The sequence below is a fragment of the Phocoena sinus genome, chromosome 7 (genome assembly GCF_008692025.1).
Source record: "Phocoena sinus isolate mPhoSin1 chromosome 7, mPhoSin1.pri, whole genome shotgun sequence".
Lineage (NCBI taxonomy): Eukaryota > Metazoa > Chordata > Mammalia > Artiodactyla > Phocoenidae > Phocoena > Phocoena sinus.
The window spans coordinates 23,822,936-23,843,018 of record NC_045769.1 but is presented as its reverse complement, the minus strand read 5'-3'; the positions used below and the strand labels follow the sequence as shown (position 1 = coordinate 23,843,018).

General features: G+C 34.0%; 1 protein-coding gene across 2 annotated transcripts in view; it reads left to right on the top strand.

Annotated features, from left to right (window-relative positions):
* The window catches only part of SPAG16 (sperm associated antigen 16), an 879,748-nt gene that overhangs the window by 33,324 nt on the left and 826,341 nt on the right, over positions 1-20,083 (top strand). For both annotated transcript variants that reach the window (XM_032638543.1, XM_032638542.1), the window contains 3 exons: positions 7,032-7,139; positions 13,327-13,444; positions 17,974-18,043. In XM_032638543.1, coding sequence (XP_032494434.1) covers positions 7,032-7,139; positions 13,327-13,444; positions 17,974-18,043 — 296 coding nt within the window. The remainder of the gene's footprint in view (positions 1-7,031; positions 7,140-13,326; positions 13,445-17,973; positions 18,044-20,083) is intronic.

Sequence of the window (20,083 nt, the reverse complement as noted above, 5' to 3'; positions counted from 1 at the left end):
TCCCAAGTCACAGAAATATTGTTTTCTTCTAAAACCTTTACAGATTTAGAATTTGTATTTCAGCCTGTGATCTAGCTTTAATTTTTGTATACTGTGTGAGGTATGAGCTAGAGGTTAATTTTCTTTCCTGTAGGAGTAGTCAATTGTTCCAGCACCATTCTTAAAAAGATTTTTCATCCTTCATTGAATTTCTTTGGCATTTTTGTTGAAAATCAATTGACCCTGTAATTGTGGGTCTATTTCTATACGCTATACTGTTCCATTAACCTATTTGTTATCCTTATACTAATACCACACTCTTGATTACTGTAAGTTTAATTAAGTCCTTAAAGTCAGATAGAGTTAGTCTTCCAGCTTTGTTGTTCGTTTTTAAGGACAGTTTGACTATCCTAGATCCTTTGCATTTTCATACAAATTTAAGAATCACTTTGTCAATTTCTATAGAAAGACAGGGGTGGGATTAGAATTAAGATTGAGTTGAATCTATAACAATTTGGGAAGAATGTGTGTGTGTGTACACATATATTTATACATACATACTTTTTTGATGGGGGAAGGATTGATATATTTATAAGTTTTAGTCTTCTATTTGTATGGTTACTCTTTCCAGTTATTAGGTTATCTTTAAAGATAACCTAATAAGGTTATTAGATGAAGGAGCTAGAAATTTGTGCCCTTTACATCTAATTATCTAATGTATACATTTTTGTTACATTGTGAACTCCATATAATAGGGACTTGTCTTGTGCTCAGTATATCCCCAGGGCCTGTAGCTGTGCCTGGCAAATAGGAGGGACTTATGTGAATGTGTGCTATTAACACTTTGGCTCTTTAAAAAGCTTTTGACAAAGTTTAACACCCATTTTTGATAAAAACTCTCCAGAAAGTGGGCTTAGATGGAACCTACTTCAGCATAATAAAGGCCATATATGACAAACCTACAGCTAACATCATACTCAATGGTGAAAAGCTGAAAGCATTTCCTCTAAGATCAGGAACAAGACAAGGATGCCCACTCTCACCAGTATTATTCAACATAGTTTTGGAAGTCCTAGCCATGGCTGTTGGAGAAGAAAAAGAAATAAAAGGAATCCAAATTGGAAAAAAAGAAGTAAACTGTTACTGTTTGCAGATGACATGCTACTATACATAGAAAATCCTAAAGATGCTACCAGAAAACTACTAATGCTCATCAAAGAATTTGGTAAAGTTGCAGGATACAAAATTAATACACAGAAATATGTTTTTTAAAACACTTTTTATTTTATATTGGAGTATAGTTGATTAACAATGTTGACAGTTTCAGGCTTACAGCAAAGTAATTCAGTTATACATATACATGTATCTATTCTTTTCCAAATTCTTTTCCCATTTAGGTTGTTACATAATATTGAGCAGGGTTCCCTATGTTATGCAGTAGGTCCTTGTTGGTTATCCATTTTAAATATAGCAGTATGTACATTTTTTTTTAATACACAGAAATCGGTTGCATTTATATACACTAACAGTGAAAGATCAGAAAGAGAGATTAAGGAAACAATCCCATTTACCATCACATAAAAAGAATAAAATTCTGAGGAATAAACTTACCTAAGGAAGCAAAAGACCTCTACTCAGAAAACTATACAATACTGGTGAAAGAAATCAAAGATACCACAAACAGTTGGAGAAATATAACATGTTCTTGGATTGGAAGAATCAATATTGTGAAAATGACTGTACTACCCAAAGCAATCTAAAGATTCAGTGCAATCCCTATCAAATTACCAAGGGTAATTTTCACAGAATTAGAACAAAATTTTTTATACTTTGACCAAAAGACCCCAGAGAGTGAAAGCAATCTTGAGAAAGAAAAATGGAGCTGGGGGAATCAGGCTCTCGGACTTCAGACTATACTACAAATCTACAGTAATCAAAACAGTATAGTACTGGCACAGAAACAGAATTATAGATCAATGGAACAGAATAGAAAGTTCAGAGATAAACCCATGCACGTATGGCCACCTAATCTATGACTAAGGAGGCAAGAATATACAATGGAGAAAAGACAGTCTCTTCCATAAGTGCTGCTGGGAAAATTCGACAACTACCTGTAAAAGAATGAAATTAGAACACTCCCTAACACCATAAACAAAAATAAACTCAAAATGGATTAAAGACCTAAATATAAGGCCAGATACTATAAAACTCTTAGAGGAAAGTATGGGCAGAACACTCTTTGGCATAAATCACAGCAAGATCTTTTTTGACCCACTTCCTAGAGTAATGAAAATAAAAACAAAAATAAACAAATGGGACCTAATAAAACTTTAGCTTTTTCCAGCAAAGGAAACCGTAAACAAATTGAAAAGGCACCCTGAGAATGGGTGAAAATATTTGCAAACAAAGCAACTGACCAGGGATTAATCTCCAAAATATACAAGCAGCTCATGAAGCTCAATATAAAAACAAACAAACAACCCAATGAAAAAATGGGCAGAAGACCTAAATAGACACTTCTCCAAAGAACACATACAGATGGCCAATGAACGCATGGAAAAATGCTCAACATTACTAATTATTAGAGAAATGCAAATCAAAACTACAATGAGGTATCACCCCACACCAGTCAGAATAGCCATCATCAAAAAATCTAGAAACAATAAATGCTGGAGAGGGTGTGGAGAAAAGGGAATACTCCTACACTGTTGGTGGGAATGTAAATTGGTACAGCCACTATGAGAAGAGTATGGAGGTTCCTTAAAAAACTAAAAATAGAGCTACCATATGACCCAGCAATCCCACTGCTAGGCATATATCAGGAGAAAACTGTAATTTGAAAGGATGCATGCACCCCGATGTTCATTGTGGCACTATTTACAATAGCCGGGACATGGAAGCAACCTAAATGTCCATTGACAGAGGAATGGGTAAAGAAGATGTAGTACATATATACAATGGAATATTACTCAGCCATAAAAAGGAATGAAATAGTCTCATTTGCAGAGACATGGATGGACCTAGCAACTGTCATACAGAGTGAAGTAAGTCAGAAAGAGAAAAACAAATATCTTATAATATTGCTTATATGTGGAATCTTGAAAAATGGTAGAGATGAACTTATTGCAAAGCAGAAATAGAGTCACATGTATAGAACAAATTTATGTTTACCAAGGGAGGAAGAGGGGGTTGGAATGAATTGGGAGATTGGGATTGACATATATACACTACTATGTATAAAACAGATAACTAATGAGAACCTACTGTATAGCACAGGGAACTCAGTGCTCTGTGATGACCTAAATTGGAAGGAAATGGAAAAAAGAGTGGATATATGTATACATATGACTGATTCACTTTGCTGTACTGCAAGAAACTAACAATATTATAAAGCAACTATACTTCAATAAGAATTAAGAAAAAAACCATTTTGGCTCTTTAAGCTTTTAATAATTTTTAGAGTAGTTAATTGAAGATTTTTGCCTCTTTTATAGTATTCCTTAGGAGTAGGCATCGTTTTCCTTTTATGATGGGAATTTAAATAATTTTCTCTGAAGCTACATCTTGCCCCATTTAGAGTACTGTCTTCCTTTGCTGAGCTTTTATAGTAAGGAAATGTAATGCAGACCAGAAAAGTTTTATTGAGAGTCCTGAAGATTAGGCAGGAAATAATACTGAGTGGGATTACTAAATAGAAGATTAAAGTGTACCATCTTAAAAATAATGAAATACTTAGTTTTATCTTCTACCGGAAAATATAGGCATAACGAAAATTAAACGGCTGTTAATACTGAGAAAAACATTAGGTGCTTTACTAATAGGCCCTAATTTCACTTACAAAATTCACTTCTATGAAAGGTCAAAGAGTACCCAGCATTTCCAAAGACCCATTTAATTTAATGACTTTCAGAAACACACACTGTGGATAAAGATAATAATGAGGCCCATAAAATTTCATGCTTTAGTGTTTAGGTAATTGCTTGTTAAATTAAGAAGGTATTTTTTTCCAGACATGGGTATACCCCTTTCTTTTTTGGTTAAGAATATAATGAAAGTTTGCATCTAATCTAGCTGAGTAGTATTTTGGCTATCTGACAATTATTCCAATAATAATTGTAGTGGGTTAAACAAATTTATTTATAACCAATTGAAGAGAATGAAATAGTTGGTAATTATACAGTACTGTTATCAGAAATTACTTTGATTCAAGTTTGCATACGAAAAAATACATGACAAAGATGGCCTACTTTGATTGGTGCATGTAAACAAGAAAATGTTTATATGATACCTTTTGCCAAATTATAATAACAGAATAACTCAATAAATCTATTATTAAAAGCTTAGTAAAAGCTATTCAGTTAATAAAAATTATTTTACTTGGAGCATTCAGTTAAAAATAATTTTTTAGAGTACATTATTAAATTACGTTAATATGTTAAACATGGAGTTTTGGGGACAGTGCTTTTATAGTATGAAAAAATATGAGTATCTTGATATTTTATAATTTAATTATATATTTTGATATGCTGCTTTCCTGAAATGGGGAAGTTAGTCACTCTGCCATCTCATTAAGGAAAAGCATTTACGTAGTGTGTTCTTTATGATATACAAATCTAAATAGAATGTTTCACTGAATAACTTGCTTCATTGTACTTGAAATAGAATTTATATATTTGGTGTCTGTCTTAATAAAAGTTTTTCTTAAACACAATGATGCTTTACTAATATAATGAGAAAATACTATATAGTTTAAATATTAATAGCTTATATGAATATTTCAAACTTTATTTTTTAGTACAACTTTTATTTTCCTTTTATTAAGCAAATGGGCAGCAGGAAGGTCATAATAGGAGAAGCATCACCATGAAATGAATTTAAATTGATTCACTGAGTAGACTTCATTTGTCCAAACAGAAAGCAAGTCTCTGAAAACCAATTTAATGGTCAGAAAAACTTTATAAAGTCCAATACTTCAGTCAATTCCTATGCTTTCTTTCCTGGGATGAGTACAAATAGGACTTTAAGTGTATATTTAAAAAGTGAGTTGATGCAGTGCTGCACATTTGTGGTTCTGTTTAAGAAACTCTGCAATATTATTTTTCTAAGTTTTTTTAAACCTATTATGAGTTTACATTTCAGATAAGATAAATAAAATATAAGCCCATGAAGTAATTCATCAAGTTGTTGTAGACTCGGAGTTTTAGTAGACTCAAAATCGATGTTCATAAAGTTTAAATTCTTTTATAAAGATATACAAAAAGATCAGTGTTACTAATAATCATGTATTCTGATATTTTTGATCCCTTAGAGGATATTTATTTACCTACTGGCATGTCCCCTATTTTAGGTAGATAAATGTAGCTGTTTGAGGAATTGAATATATCTGCTCTACTATACTAAATAGTAATGATGATGATGATGATTACAGTAGCATTTATTGAATATTTTCTATGTGCATGATAGTATATGACACTTTACATACTTTTCTTATAAGTGAATGTGAATTCAAGTGATGTTCTGTGTTTTCACAACAAAATGCCAACTCAGCCATTTATGTTTTCTAGTCATTCTACTTAAACTCACTCCTCCTTATACTCACTTCTCGACTCATTAGGCACATTTTGGTGGCAGAGGGGTTCTCTCTTTTTTTTGGTCCATCTTCTCTCACACATACACACAGAGTTAAAACCTGGAAAGAATAAACTGTTTATCTAATAGTTGGAATATTCCACAGATGATTTTTCAAGTCTCGATATTTTAATCAACATTTTTTGTGCCTTCAAGATTGTTGGCCTGGAAAGGAAGTTGAGGGTTAGATGGTCAGACCATGAAGTACTGTGACACAGTGTTTATTTACATGTGGTCAAAACTACAACATTGACAGTAGAATGAAGAACAGTACAGGTCATCCAAAATAAGTGGGAGGTGGTAGGGGAGAAAGAAAGAAACTTGGAAGAATGGAAAAGACACTTTCACCATATGCCATGTGTGGCTTGATCTTTCAGCAAGAAGTCTCACTGGTCATAATATGTGCCATCCGAAGTCTGAAAACCTAAACTCATACCCGTGCTCTGGCACTATCCCAGCCACCATTCCTCAATGATTGCTCTGACATAGCTCCTAAAGCAGAAATCTATTGCATGCATTTATTTCATATAATCTGAATTTTGAAATATGAGAGGCAGATTTATTCCATTCTGATCTTTTTGAGAGCTGTCAGTACTCAAATTTAGTCCATCCATTTTTCAGAATGTTAGAATCTCAGTGCAGTAGCACTTTGTCAGTTAACTAAGACTGTTAGATAACCACTTTTACATTATAAATTATATTTTACATTATTACATTGAAACTAACTTACATTGTAGGGGTGGGGGAAACATTTCCATTAATTTTTTCACATACAACTTGGGCTGAGAAAGAATACTCTCGCTTGCTTTATGCCAGGGGTCTACAGAAGATATATCCAGTTGAATGCTTCTGTATCACAACACTGATATTGAAGACTTTTCTCATTAAGTTACCAATTATTTTAGTAATATGATCTGTAGGTGGTATATATTTTTCACATGCCTTACCAGAATGAAATCTTGGTTTTCTAGAATTTATACGCTTTCTTTTTTACAATTATCAGAACTAAGTAGCCCACTTAACCATATATTCAAGCAAGTTCAGAATTAAATTTTGTAAAGTTTTTTCCTTTATTTGTAATTATTTTGAATTATCCTATTTTATGTGTATTTCAATTTTATAAGCAAATTGTCTTTGAAAATAGATGGATTATATGTTATTGTGGCAGCATACCTTTAATTTTCTTTTATTTAAATGAAACGTGAATAAATGATAGGTTTGAAACTACAGGTTTTAGCCTGTTCATTCCCCACCCCCATATATGTTATATTGGTTGGGATATTTCAATGAGAATTATAGTGGAATCTTTGCTTTTCAATAATCTTTTGAATTGCTTAGTACTGGATTTGAACTGATAAGTAAATAATTTTTTCAGAAAAGAATTAGCAGTGATTTTTAAAGTTGTTATTATTTTTATTTTTCAGCAAGGCTAGAGAAGATCTGCTGAAAACTCAGAAAGAACGTGATTTTCATCGAATGTACCACAAGAGAACAGTCCAGGAGAAAGACAAATTAATCAATGACCTCAAAGGGTAAGCTGCTAGTATTTGTTGGCATATTTATCAAAGAACTATTTAATTTGTGTTAAGCCATTTGGCCATGGAAGAAAGTTCCAGGTAAAGTTATTCATTCAGCATTTATTGAGCATCTACTGTGTGCCATGTGTTTGATACAAAGATGAGCAAGTTTAGGTCCTTGTTGTCAAGGTTCCCAGAGACTATTAAGATGTGTAATGGGGGAGGAGTTAAACAGAAATATAGTGAAATATACTGCATTGTTTTTATGCAAGCCAAGAGGTGGTCACCCCAACCAGATTGGAGAGTGAGATGGTTCAGGGACCTATTTCTAAAGGAAATGAATTGTAAAGTATGAGTTAACAGGATGAGGGAGTGGGGTCAGCGTCCTGTGCAAAGGCACCAAGTCACTGGAGGAACATGACATGTTCGCCAAATTGTAAGAATGGAGAGCAAAGTGCAGAAGCAACTTGACAAGGGCAAGGTGGAAGGGGCCACATACTGCATAACCTTGAATATTTCCTAAGACTTTTAGAAATTACTCTAATGATACTCAGATTCACTTCCCTCTGCCCTCCTCGTCTCCCTGACCCCCCCTACCCGCCAAATAAGAAAAGAATTTATAATCTCTAACTAAAATTCTCCTTTGCTTGTTCTAGGGCAGTGCTGCCCAATAGAACTTTCTGTAATGTTATAAATATTTTATATCTGCACTCCCCCATATGATAGCCATTCGTCACATCCTCCACTAAGCACTTTCAGTGTGGCTAGTACAACTGATGAATTAAATTGCTGATTTTATTTAATTTTAATTAATTTAAGTTTAAATTTAAATAGCCACATTTGGCTAGTGGCTACTGTATTGAACAACATAGCTTAGGGGTGGTCAGGATAATTGCTGTCTTTAGTAGTGATTATGGTCATTATGACTATTATGATTTCTTAATTATAGGCTGTCTCGAAGGAATCAATGTACCTTTAACTTAGCAATATATTAGAAATTAGCGGGCTTTCCTGGTGGCGCAGTGGTTGAGAGTCCGCCTGCCGATGCTGGGGACGCGGGTTCGTGCCCCGGTCCGGGAAGATCCCACATGCCGCGGAGCGGCTGGGCCTGTGAGCCATGGCCGCTGAGCCTGTGCGTCCGGAGCCTGTGCTCCGCAACGGGAGAGTCCACGACAGTGAGAGGCCCGCGTACCGCAAAAAAAAAAAAGAAATTAGCGTTTTTCTGATTTTTCTTAATTGAATCTCTATAGAAATCAAAACCAGTTTAATGAAAGAGATTGCATTAACTTGAAAAAAAGGCCTTGAGAGTGTTTATTCATTGACTTTAATCAATGCTTTTGGTTTCATATTTTGGTCTAAATTATTTTTTTGATTCATAAAATTGTTCCAAGTCCAGAAAAATTCAGAAAAAAGTCTTTGAAATGATTTGTTTTCCTCTTAACAATAACATTAATTGAGAAGTAGTACAATGTAATGGAAAGAGCTTGGATTTTGGAGTCACATAAACATTGGAAGCCTGGCTCCACTACTTACCTTTGTGTGTTCATTGTAATTCTGTTTCTTATCTGTAAAAACTGTCATAATAAAAGTACCTAATATAGTGTCTGGAACATAATAGATAGTAAGTACTTTGCACATACCCTAACATTGAAAGTATGTGCTAAATATATACTATTTCACGTAGATTTCCCTTTTGCATTTTTATACAGGTCTCTTTTTAGAACTGTATATTGTTTTAAAATTTTTTATATTTTAATATTTGGGAATTAATTTTATATATTTTATATTTGGGAATTATTTTACTCTCAGGACAATAAAGAGGCCTGTGGCTCTTCTGAAGTCATGTAGAAGTCTATAAAGGTAGCGAAGCTTTTTCTTGTACAAAGATAACTAATTGCTGTGCCTTCATCAGGGTGAGGTACCCATTTGCCCAGAGGAAAAGCCCAAAGGTATTTTAGTAATTTTGTGTGTGTGTGTGTGTGTGCATACATACACATACACATACGTGAGTTTGAATCACAGTACATTCTTCATGGGAAAGATCTCAGGTTTGAGTCCATTCTCACCCTCTGTGCTGATACAGGCAGGCTTCAGTACTTCAGTTACTTGGGTTGATGACAGTCTCAGAGCACCTTGGTATCCAGCTGTGGCAGCTGAAATATGATTGTTCACTGTTGCTGATGTTGTATTCATGGTAAATTGTTGTTTGAGTTTTTGTTTTAAATTATTTTTTTGAGACTTCTAGCCTATGTGTAAAATATATCATACTTGTTAAATTTCCTAGAATGTTTAAAAAGAATACTATTATAATTTATTTCATGTAAAAATTCAGCATTTTCAGATTATACTTTTTGTAATCCTTAGGGGCCCCAGTGAAGAAATCCACATTACATTGGAATATAACTACACTTAGTGTATATTCAGCTAGCCTTTATTTCCATATTTAATCAGTAAGAATAATGTCTCCATTGAACCATCGGGATAAATCACTAATATATTTTTTCTAAGGACCTAAAACAAAATTTCATTGATGAACTGAGAGTCCCCAAAAAACTAGTCATGAAGCTAATCAATCACCAGTGAAGTTAATCAGTCAGCAGTGAACACCTTATCTTGTAATTGCGCCGTTGCATAATAAATCAGCTATAGAGAAGAGGGTTTTTGATTCCAGGATAAGTTAGGGTCTGAGTTCTCTGTGTCATATTTTACCCAAATATTTCAATGATGTGTCTTTTTATCATAAACCACAAAAAGTTAACCTTAATGTTTTCTCTAAATTGTTCAACTAAGTTGTAATTTGTTGCTTTTACCTCTCAATTTTTCAGAGTTTCCTGTTTAACATGAGTGACTTATTATGAATGTACTTATTTTCAGAATTTTTAATACCAACATTTAGAACTTATAAGTGGATGCATTATGAGGTTCTTATGGAATTTATGAAACAGTCACACTCTTTCAGTCTGATTAAACAGAAGATTTCTGTGAATGTTGTTTCCTTGTTATATCTTATTGGTATTTATGTGTTGCTAATTCTTTGCACAGAGGATAATCCAGTCATGTCTCATGAATGAGTAGATGCCAAAATCATCAATAATGTTTTTCCTTCAGTTGCCCACAGACTCAGCACACAATGTTTTGTGTATATAACTCTGTACCTGAATATGTGTTTACAAATGTATAAATGTCCCTAGAAGTTTATATTATATAGCAAAATGTATATATGCTAAGTACATTAAGTAGAATAGGGGATGAAATTATGTATACTACTTATATCTTTTATTTTATTACTCTCTCTTGCTTTGCTGAGTGTGACTGAATTAATACACACTAAGTATAACATATATAAAATACATATTATTATATATAATATAATATAAATATATATCATAACTTTCATGCTTAGGTTTTATTACTGTCATCAATGAAGTATAATCAAAATTATGTTGAGAAATATGATTTATAAATCAATGGCTTTCATAAATATATTCATGAAAATATTTTATAAAATGAGGACTACTGTTTTAATTTTTTAATAAAAACAAATGTAAAATTATTTTGGGAGACTTCTGCTTTGAGTCATATAAGAATAACTGGTATAAAGCTAGCTCTCCAGCTGGTACTGGACTAGCTGTCCACTGTAATGAACTACAAAACTGGATAGAATTTTTGGTGTTGTTTTGTAGATTAGAACTAGGATGTCTAAGAGGAGGGAAATACACAAAGTGAGCAGCATGATCAGCCCAGATTTCTGTCTGGAGTCACTTTTCAGAAAATAGTATGACAAGGTGGGACCCAAACAGACCACGGTAGTCTTGACGAGCTGACGAGGCAGAGGTCGGAGTTCAGGGCTTCTGAGAGAGCTAGAATTTGCAGGACAGGGTGCACAAAAGGAGGGAGGTACATGAAAAGGTACTTGAGAAATATCTGTAGTGGTTCCTTTTAGTCTTTGACCAGATACTAAGTTGTAGAAGTACATGGTAAGAGAACATGAAGCCTGCAAAGAACAGCTCCTGGGCAACTGTGTGCCAAATGGAGATTCCAGAGATTGCAGATGTAGGAGTTCTGACCAGCTACAATGGAGAAAGCTCACTGAATACTCTGAGCACTCAGTTAAGCCCCTTGATAAACCCTGCCATAGGAGCTGAGCTATTCTAGTCTTGGAGAAGGAACTATTTTAGACTTGCCCTATAAAAAGCTTAAAGGTAAACTTCGAAAGGCCTCTGCAGCAGCTTGCGGCACAGCTGAAGTGTTAGCTCCTTCTAGGGCAGGAGGGCCACCTCTGCAAGCCCATAGGGCCTGAGGAGGAGTGCTACAGAAACAACATTGTCAGGAACATCCTGAGCACCAGAGAAAAAGAAGTCATTTCATATTGATGAGAGTCAGTTCATCAGAAAGATATAATATGCATGATCTAATATAAGACTTGAAAATATATGAAGCAAAACCTGATAAAGCAGAAGGGAAAAACAGATATTTCCATAGTTATAATTGGAGATTTTAACATTCCTCTTGTAGCAATTATTAGAAAAATAGGAAAAAATTCTCAAGTTGACAGAATAGGACAAATTAATTGTGCATAATTGATATTTCTTGAATTCTGTCAATACTTTGGGCTTTTCAAATGCCTATGGAATGCTCACCAAAATAGGTTGTATGCTGAGCCATAAAACAAATCTCTATAAATTTCAAAGAACTGATATCTGTACAAAGTATCTCTGACCTCAATCAAATTAAATTAAAAATCAATGACAAAAAGCTCTGGAAAATTTCCAAATAACTGGAAATTAAGTAACATATTTCTAAATCACCCATGAATCAAAGAAGAAAATGAGAAAATATTTTGAACTGAATGATTTAAAATGTAACATTAAAATTTGTGGGATTCAGCCAAAGCAGTGCATAAAGTGAAATTGATAGCTTGTATTAGAAAAGAAGAAAAATTTAAACTAATGGTCTAATGTTGTACCTTAGAAGCTCAAAAAAGAACAATTAAATACAAAGAAAGAAAAAGAAGATCAGAAACCAATAAACTAGCAAAGTTATAAACATAAGAAAAATTCAACAAAATCATATATTGGTTGTGTAAAAATATAACAAAACTGGCAAAATTGATAATAAAATTGTCAAACCCTAGACATACTAATTATCACCAAATGTTGGCAAAGAGGTGAAGTAACCAGGAGTCTCATATATTGCTGTTGGAAGTATAAATTATGACCCAGCAATTCAACTCCTAGGTATGGTTTCTAAGAGAAATGAGGGTACATAACCAAAAATATCTTATATGACTTGTATAAGAATTTTCATAGAAACCTTATTCATAATAGTCCCAAACTGAAAATAACTCAGTTCTTCATCAGCATAATAGTGGATAAACACATTGTAGAATATACATACAAAGGAATAGTACTCACAATAAAAAGGAATGAATTACTGATATATACAACAACATGGAAGGATCTAAAAAAAAATTATGCGGAGTGAAATAAGCCAGTTTCTGAAGAGAACATGTTCTATGATTCCAAGTATATGAAGGTCTAGAATCTCCTGAAATGTTAGAAATGCTCTATATTTTGATGACAGTGTGGACTACCTGGGCATGCATGAAAACTCAGCTGTAATACTTAAGGTCTATATATTTCACTCCATGTAAATCACGCTTCATAAAAATGAAAAAAATATTTTGAAAGCATTTTCAAATAAAACAGATTCTTAAAATTTATATCATATGTTGAGATGAATCGAGATATCAAAATATTTTATACTTAATTTTCTTAATATGAGGTTATTCATACTTGTTTTCAAGACCATCCTTAATTTTGATGTGAATGACACCCTTTCTGTTTAATCATCTATTGTTTGTAGCCCTTGTCTTTTTGAAAATTATTTCTAATTAAAGAAACTGCAATTTTGTTTTCTGTCAATGAATAGCAGCAACTTCTGGGTGCATACTTGAATACAACAAAAGTAAACAGAGAACTAGTTAACCCAAGAGAAATGTGACTTTCCCACCTCCACCTAGGTTGCAGGGAAGTTGTATGCCAAATAATACTTCTTGCACTTCTTGGCTCTGTTGTGTTGACCTTTATATGGTTAATTCATTTCTTATTCCAATGCAAAAAAATAGAAAAATGATTTAGGTGTTATATGGAATCACTGATTTAATTCAATTACCCTTTAAGATGCCCTTTATTTTTCATAGGTTGAAGTTACATTACGCATCTTATGAACCAACTATAAGAGTATTATATGAGAAGCACCACGCTTTACTGAAGCAGAAAATGCTGACCTCTTTGGAAAGAGACAGAGCAGTGGGACAGGTAAAGAGACCATCCAAGCTACCTGAAAATGATTTTTAACCATTTAGTTTTTATAACATTATTAGAAATATTGGTTTTGTTTCTGAGTTAAATTTTAAAAGATTTCCCCCAATTGTCATGCTGTAAAAAAGATTAATTTGGAAACATCCAGGAAAAGTATTATATCCATTTTAAAACTACAAAGATTATTATTGAGTTAAAACTATTTAATTAAAATATAACTTTTTAGGAGATTATTAAAATATAGTTACAGAGAAAAACTCAGCCATTAAAACATAACAGCATTTAAGCTGGGTTTTAAATGCCAGCTTTGACAGCTATAAACCTGGACCTTACCTAAACACTTTAAACTCAGATTTCTCATACATAAAGTATAACCACAATGACCTATCTTTTAATATTGTTGTGAAACTTAGATGAGATAATGAATAGAAAGTCCATGCAATTCACCCCCAAATGAATATTTGAAACACCTAGTTACTGACCCAATTTTCAGTCATTTTTGCTGTTGACACCCTTTTTCATTCTTCTTGCAGGGTTTTTGTATAGGCCTAGGCCTGGGGTAGTGGTGAGGAATCTCTAGTATAGAATTCAAGAAAAATAAAACAAAATGTTTCTTGGCCACATTAAAAATATGTAACACTTTATTAGAAAATATGAAACTGCTACTATGCTTAACATTCTTTTATTGTTTTCTGGAGATTTTAATTTTTGGTCAAACTTTCAGAAGCTACAGAAGCTTGCACGATGGTTAAAAAAGTGTGAATGATTTTATTAAGACATACTTTAATCAACTGTATATTGTCTTTTCTTGAGGATAATCTTCAGCTACTACAATGAAAACATCACTTGTCTCCTTGTTTTTTTTTTTTGCGGTACGCGGGCCTCTCACTGCTGTGGCCTCTCCCGTTGCGGAGCACAGGCTCCGGACACGCAGGCTCAGCGGCCATGGCTCATGGGCCCAGCCGCTCCGCAGCATGTGGGATCTTCCCGGACCGGGGCACAAACCCGCGTCCCCTGCATTGGCAGGTGGACCCTCAACCACTGCGCCACCAGGGAAGCCCTCCGTGTTTCTTTGTGCTTGAAATTTAATTGTGTATTCTTGTATGTATGAATTGCATTAATGGTAGTATTGCATAAAAATAGTTTAATAATAGTTTACATTTTTATGGTACTGTATTGTCAAACCTTCAGAATTTCATCTCTTTGCTCTTTTTCATCTAACCTGTCCCCACAGCCTCCCAAAAAGAGACAGTTCTACAACCCGGAACACTGTGAGCTAGATTCAGGTTGCTTCTGCTTCTTTTCCTGCCACAAAACAACTTAGACTTTTGCTCCTCATCTTACTCTCCTTTTCCCCCTGTTTTCATGCACATCTCCCTATTACTCTTCTCTCAGGAGGAATCCATCAGTCCCCTGGCCATACATTCCCAAGTGACCACGTATACTTTGGTGTCTCTGACAGACCACTCAGACTAAGTTTCAATATTCAGGGATATCAGGGCCTTCCAGGCATCCATGATGGCAAGTGCCTACACTCCCCTCCAGGTTGTTGATTTCTACATCTGCCATCTATCTATCACTGGACTGGATCTTCCAGGCAATATCAGTGTGATTAGGGCTAAGTTATCTTCCTGGAATGGCCATCAGTTCCCCTATCTCTAACATGAGGTTAGATCAAAGGCCATATTAAGGACATATTTAGGCCATATACAGTCTTTGGGTTTCAGATTGCTCATCACTGGTTTGGTTACAAGAGCTAAGGATTAGGAGTGATAGGAGTCAGTCCCAGCTGTGCTACAAAGTAGCCATGTGAACATTCAGGTAACTTTACATATATGTCTCTTTTCTCATTCATTAAACAAAGATAAAATTACTTGCCTTATGATTGATATGTATCTAAAATGAAAACATGTTTAAAAATGAAAATCATTCTCTCTATGAGGAAGGGTTGAATTTTACACACTACCGTTCAGATATGTAAAGAACTGTATCTTCATTATCTACAACTTACTTTGTCTTTGAACCCCTACTCCTGCTGAAGGCAAAATAAAACATAACCTGCTATTAAAGACTATCCAGATCTTTCTGGGTTAAAACAGTCTCTTTGAGTTTAACACAGGGTGTTTGAATGTTATATTAACTGATTGTTTAGCTAAAACATATCTGTCAGTGTTAATTTTCTGTCATTAAATAGCATCCTTTTCTTCTCACTCTTCCCAGATGGCTCCTAGTACAAGAGACCCTTATGTGTCCACTGGCCCGAAGTCTACATGCTATCCTTTCGGCCTTCACTTTCTAGTGTAGTGTGACTGGTTTGGTTATATTCCTGGTGTTTAGGTACATGGTTCTGGGTGGTGCTTTTGAGTGTGAACCTAATAAACCTTGCTTATTCCATGGCCTCTGCTACACCTTCTGTGAGATCCTTAACATCTGGACCTCATTGTCCTGACTCTCATTCATTGTCATTTCCTTATCATTTCCTTAAAAACCTTATCTTAATGACCATTTAGCTTACTGTGTTTCTCTTAACATATAGACTTCTCAAATACTTTGCATGAAGAAGGGTTAGTTTTTAGAATTTTTAATGCTATTTAGTTTGTATATAAGAGTGAAAGTATACTGTGAGATGACAAAAATCTAATAAGTATGTGTTTATAAATTCTTTTGATAGATAATAAATAATGTAACTTTTATTTATCTTTAAAAAATATTTTATTTATTTACTTAATTTATTTTTGGTTGTGTCAGGTCTTAGTTGCGACACGCAGGATCTTTTTTGCAGCATGCGGCATCTTTCGTTGTGGCGCACAGGCTCTTCAATGAGGCACGTGGGCTTCTCTCTGGTTGTGGCGCCTGGGCTGCAGAGTGCATAGACTCTCTGGTTGCGGCACGCAGGCTTAGTTGCCCCGAGGCATGTGGGATCTTAGTTCCCCGACCGGGGATCAAACCTGAGTCCCATGCATTGGAAGGTGGATTCTTTACCACTGGGCCACCAGGGAAGTCCCCAACTTTTAAATTTATTTAAGTCTTATGGAAACATCTATAATTTAATTAGTTTCAACTTTACAGAATTGCTGAAAATGTCCAAAATTCTGAATTAGAGCCCCATGTTTCAAAAAAGATAAAATATAATTTATTTGTTAGAATATATATATATGTATAATAGATTACATTTTATCGTTTTTGGATCATGGGGTTCAATTTAGGATAATTCTAAAAGATACATACATATATATGTATGTATTTCTAGGTCTGTCTGCTGAGAGGGTCTAGAAGTAATGACACTGCAGTAGCAACAAGTATATCCAGTGCCCAATATCAATTTCTTATACTATTCTCCAATAAGAGGAAGTAGTTAGTGCTCCTTGGAGAAGTGGCTGAGTGTAGTCTGGGTAAGGAAAATACAAGATGAGCCCGGGTGAGCATTTGGGGCATCATGTTGTGCTAGAAATTAGGAAATGTTCATAATGTAAAAAAGCAAACAAGGAAGGAAGGAAGGAAGGAAGGAAGGGAGGAAGGAAATACCCAATATGATAATGGAGTATGTCAAAGGACAAAGGAACTATTGTGGGCAACTATAGATGGACCACCAACCAAATTTGGTTTGGATGTTGAGCCTGATGATGTACCATGGTAATGCATGGCATTAACAGGGGAAACAGGGTATACAGGAACTCTCTGTACCATATTTGCAACTTTTATGTAAATTTTACACTATACTAAATAAGAAATTCGTTAAAAACTTTTATAATCCATTTGGCATCCAAAAATAGATATAAAATTTTCACTTTTTTTCCCACCCAGGCATTTCATGAGCACTAATCCATGGATTACAAATTATTATCCGCTATTTTCCATTAATAAGGAAATGTTGCTACTCAATGATAGTAGAAAAATGTGTGTATCTGTATATAATTAAATAGATGATATTTTGTGTTGGTATAATCATATAAGGGATGAGATAGCTTTTTAAGGTTGAATTTTTAATTTAAGTCTGTTTTTCAGGAAATATCAGTAAATGGTATGCCACCAAACTAACAAATTAAATAAAACAAGGAGTAGGTTTGTGGGTGGAAAATGAGTTAAGAGTTTTAGGGTAACAACAGTCTCTTCATATTTTACTTCCCAAGTAATACTTACCTCATCTTTTATGGACATAAAGATGAATTAGGCTGTTGTGAAGCAATTTCAACAGAGGAGAAAACTCTCAAAGTAGACACCTGAATAATTATCATTAAAAGTGTGCAATGAGTATTGTTGTCTCAGGAAACTATGCTGTGAAATAAATGTTTCAGGCGTTTACCCATAATAGATACTTAATACTCGCCATGGAATTGAATTTAAACTTAATAAAATTATGTTTTCTTTTGTTACAATTAATGTTTAAATTTTTAAAATACATAGGAATTAATCCAAGAGAAATTAATGTTTTCTATATTTTGTAATCAATATTTAAACATTGTATTTTAACCCATTTTTTGAGTTATTTAGTATATAACCTCATATCTTTGGATTTTACTTTATAGATTTCTGGACTTCAAGAAACACTGAAGCGTATGGAAATAGGGCATAGTTTCCATGCTCCTGAAATTAGAGGTAAAAGTGAAATATAATAAAACTGTAATTTATTATAGGTTGGTGATTTTTCAATCCTGTCAGAACTCAAAATGCTGATAGGGTGACTTCTTAACCTTATATTTGAGGCAACTATTTTTAGGCATTGGAAAACATCACAAGTCACAGAAGGCAAATGATAGAAGGAAAATTTGTAAGTTGAGCTTCACCATCATCATGACTTTTTGTCCAGGAAAATTTCCAAACCAAACTCTATGGCGATGGAGGTCAAGAAGAGCATGGCAGTCCTGTTTGAACTGAAAAGGCAGACTATAGTTCATAAGTTGTTGAAGCATCTAGAATCTGTAGGAAAGGGCACCAGATAAGAGGGTGCTGCAATGAACAGTGGCCTGGTTTGTGAGAGAGTGTACTATGAGTCCTTAGATGATGGCTGGGCTACACATGCAAGACTACCTGAGATTTGCCAGAGAGAAAAGACTCTTTAGGATTAAGAGGGGACCAGTGATCTATATTTCTCTTTTGTGCCAGTACCATACTGTTTTGATTACTGTAGCTTTGTAGTAAAGTCCGAAGTCAGGGAGCCTCATTCCTCCAGCTCCATTTTTCTTTCTCAAGATTCCTTTGGTTATTCTAGAGATTGTCATACTGAGTGAAGTAAGTCAGACAGAGAAAGACAAATATCATATTATACCACTTATATGTGGAATCTAAAAAAAGGGTACAAATGAACTTATCTACAAAACACAAATAGAGTTACAGATGTAGAAAACAAACTTATGGTTACCAGGGGGTATGAGGGGGACGATAAATTTGGAGATTGAGATTGACATATACACACTACTATATATAAAATAACTAATAAGGAATTACTGTGTGACACAGGGAACTCTACTCAGTACTCTGTATGGCCTATATGGGAAAATAATCCAAATAAGAGTGGATATATGTATATATATAACTGATTCACTTTGCTGTACACCTGAAATTAACACAACATTGTAAATCAACTACAATAAAAATTAAAACCAGTAAAAAACAGAAAAACAAAACAAAACAAAAAGAGGGAACCAGGGATTCTAATTGTCAAGCAGTGATGGGATATATTGGCGTTCTGGCCAGGCCTGGATTGAAAGACCTCTTCAACACCTTGGTGACACCATATTAACATTAACCATACTATACCCACCCTATAAAACCAAAAAGAAAGCTTACACAGGATTCCTAGGGGAAACAGAGTTTAGAGTTTGAATTTTGCCAAGTTAGAGAACCTTGGGGAATATTTAGGGCTTTCCATGGATCCACTCGAACAGAACATAAAATTAAGCCTGGAATTCAAGGTGATCATCAAAAAATTAAACTGCTTACTAGAACAGAAATCAGTACCTTTCAGAGGAAGATAATTGTCCAGAGTTTAATAATCTACCTTCATACTGCTCAGTGTATAATTAATTTTTCTAGTTATAGAAATTGGAAAATGTGATCCACAATCAAGACAAAAACAATAAATGGAAACCTATATTCAGATGGCCCAGATGTTGGATTTAGCAGATAAAAATGCTAAAGCAACTATTTTTTGATATGATCAAGGACTTAAAGGAAAATACTACATTATAAATGAAGTGGTAGAGAATCTTGGCAGATAAATGGAAACTCAAAAAAAAAGGAAATAGGAATCTCTTACTGAAAAATACAATAACTAAAATCAAAATTTTATACTTCACAATAGATTGGAGATGATGGAAGTGTCAGTGAATTTTAAGAGCCATCAATAAAAATCATCTATTCTAAAGAAGAGAGAGAAAAAAAATGAAGGAAAATTTGCCTGTTTAACGTACAAGTAATTGGAGTCCCAAAGGAAAAAAAATGAAAATGGGGCATAAAAATATTTAAACAAAAGATGACCTAAAATTTTCCAAACTTGATGTAAAGCATATACTCACAGATCCAAAAAAAGCAACTAACTATAAACACAAAGAAATCATGCCTGGATGCATCATACTCAAAATTTATGTGAGAAAATCTTGAAATCAGCAAGAGAAAAAAAGCATGTTACCTATAGTG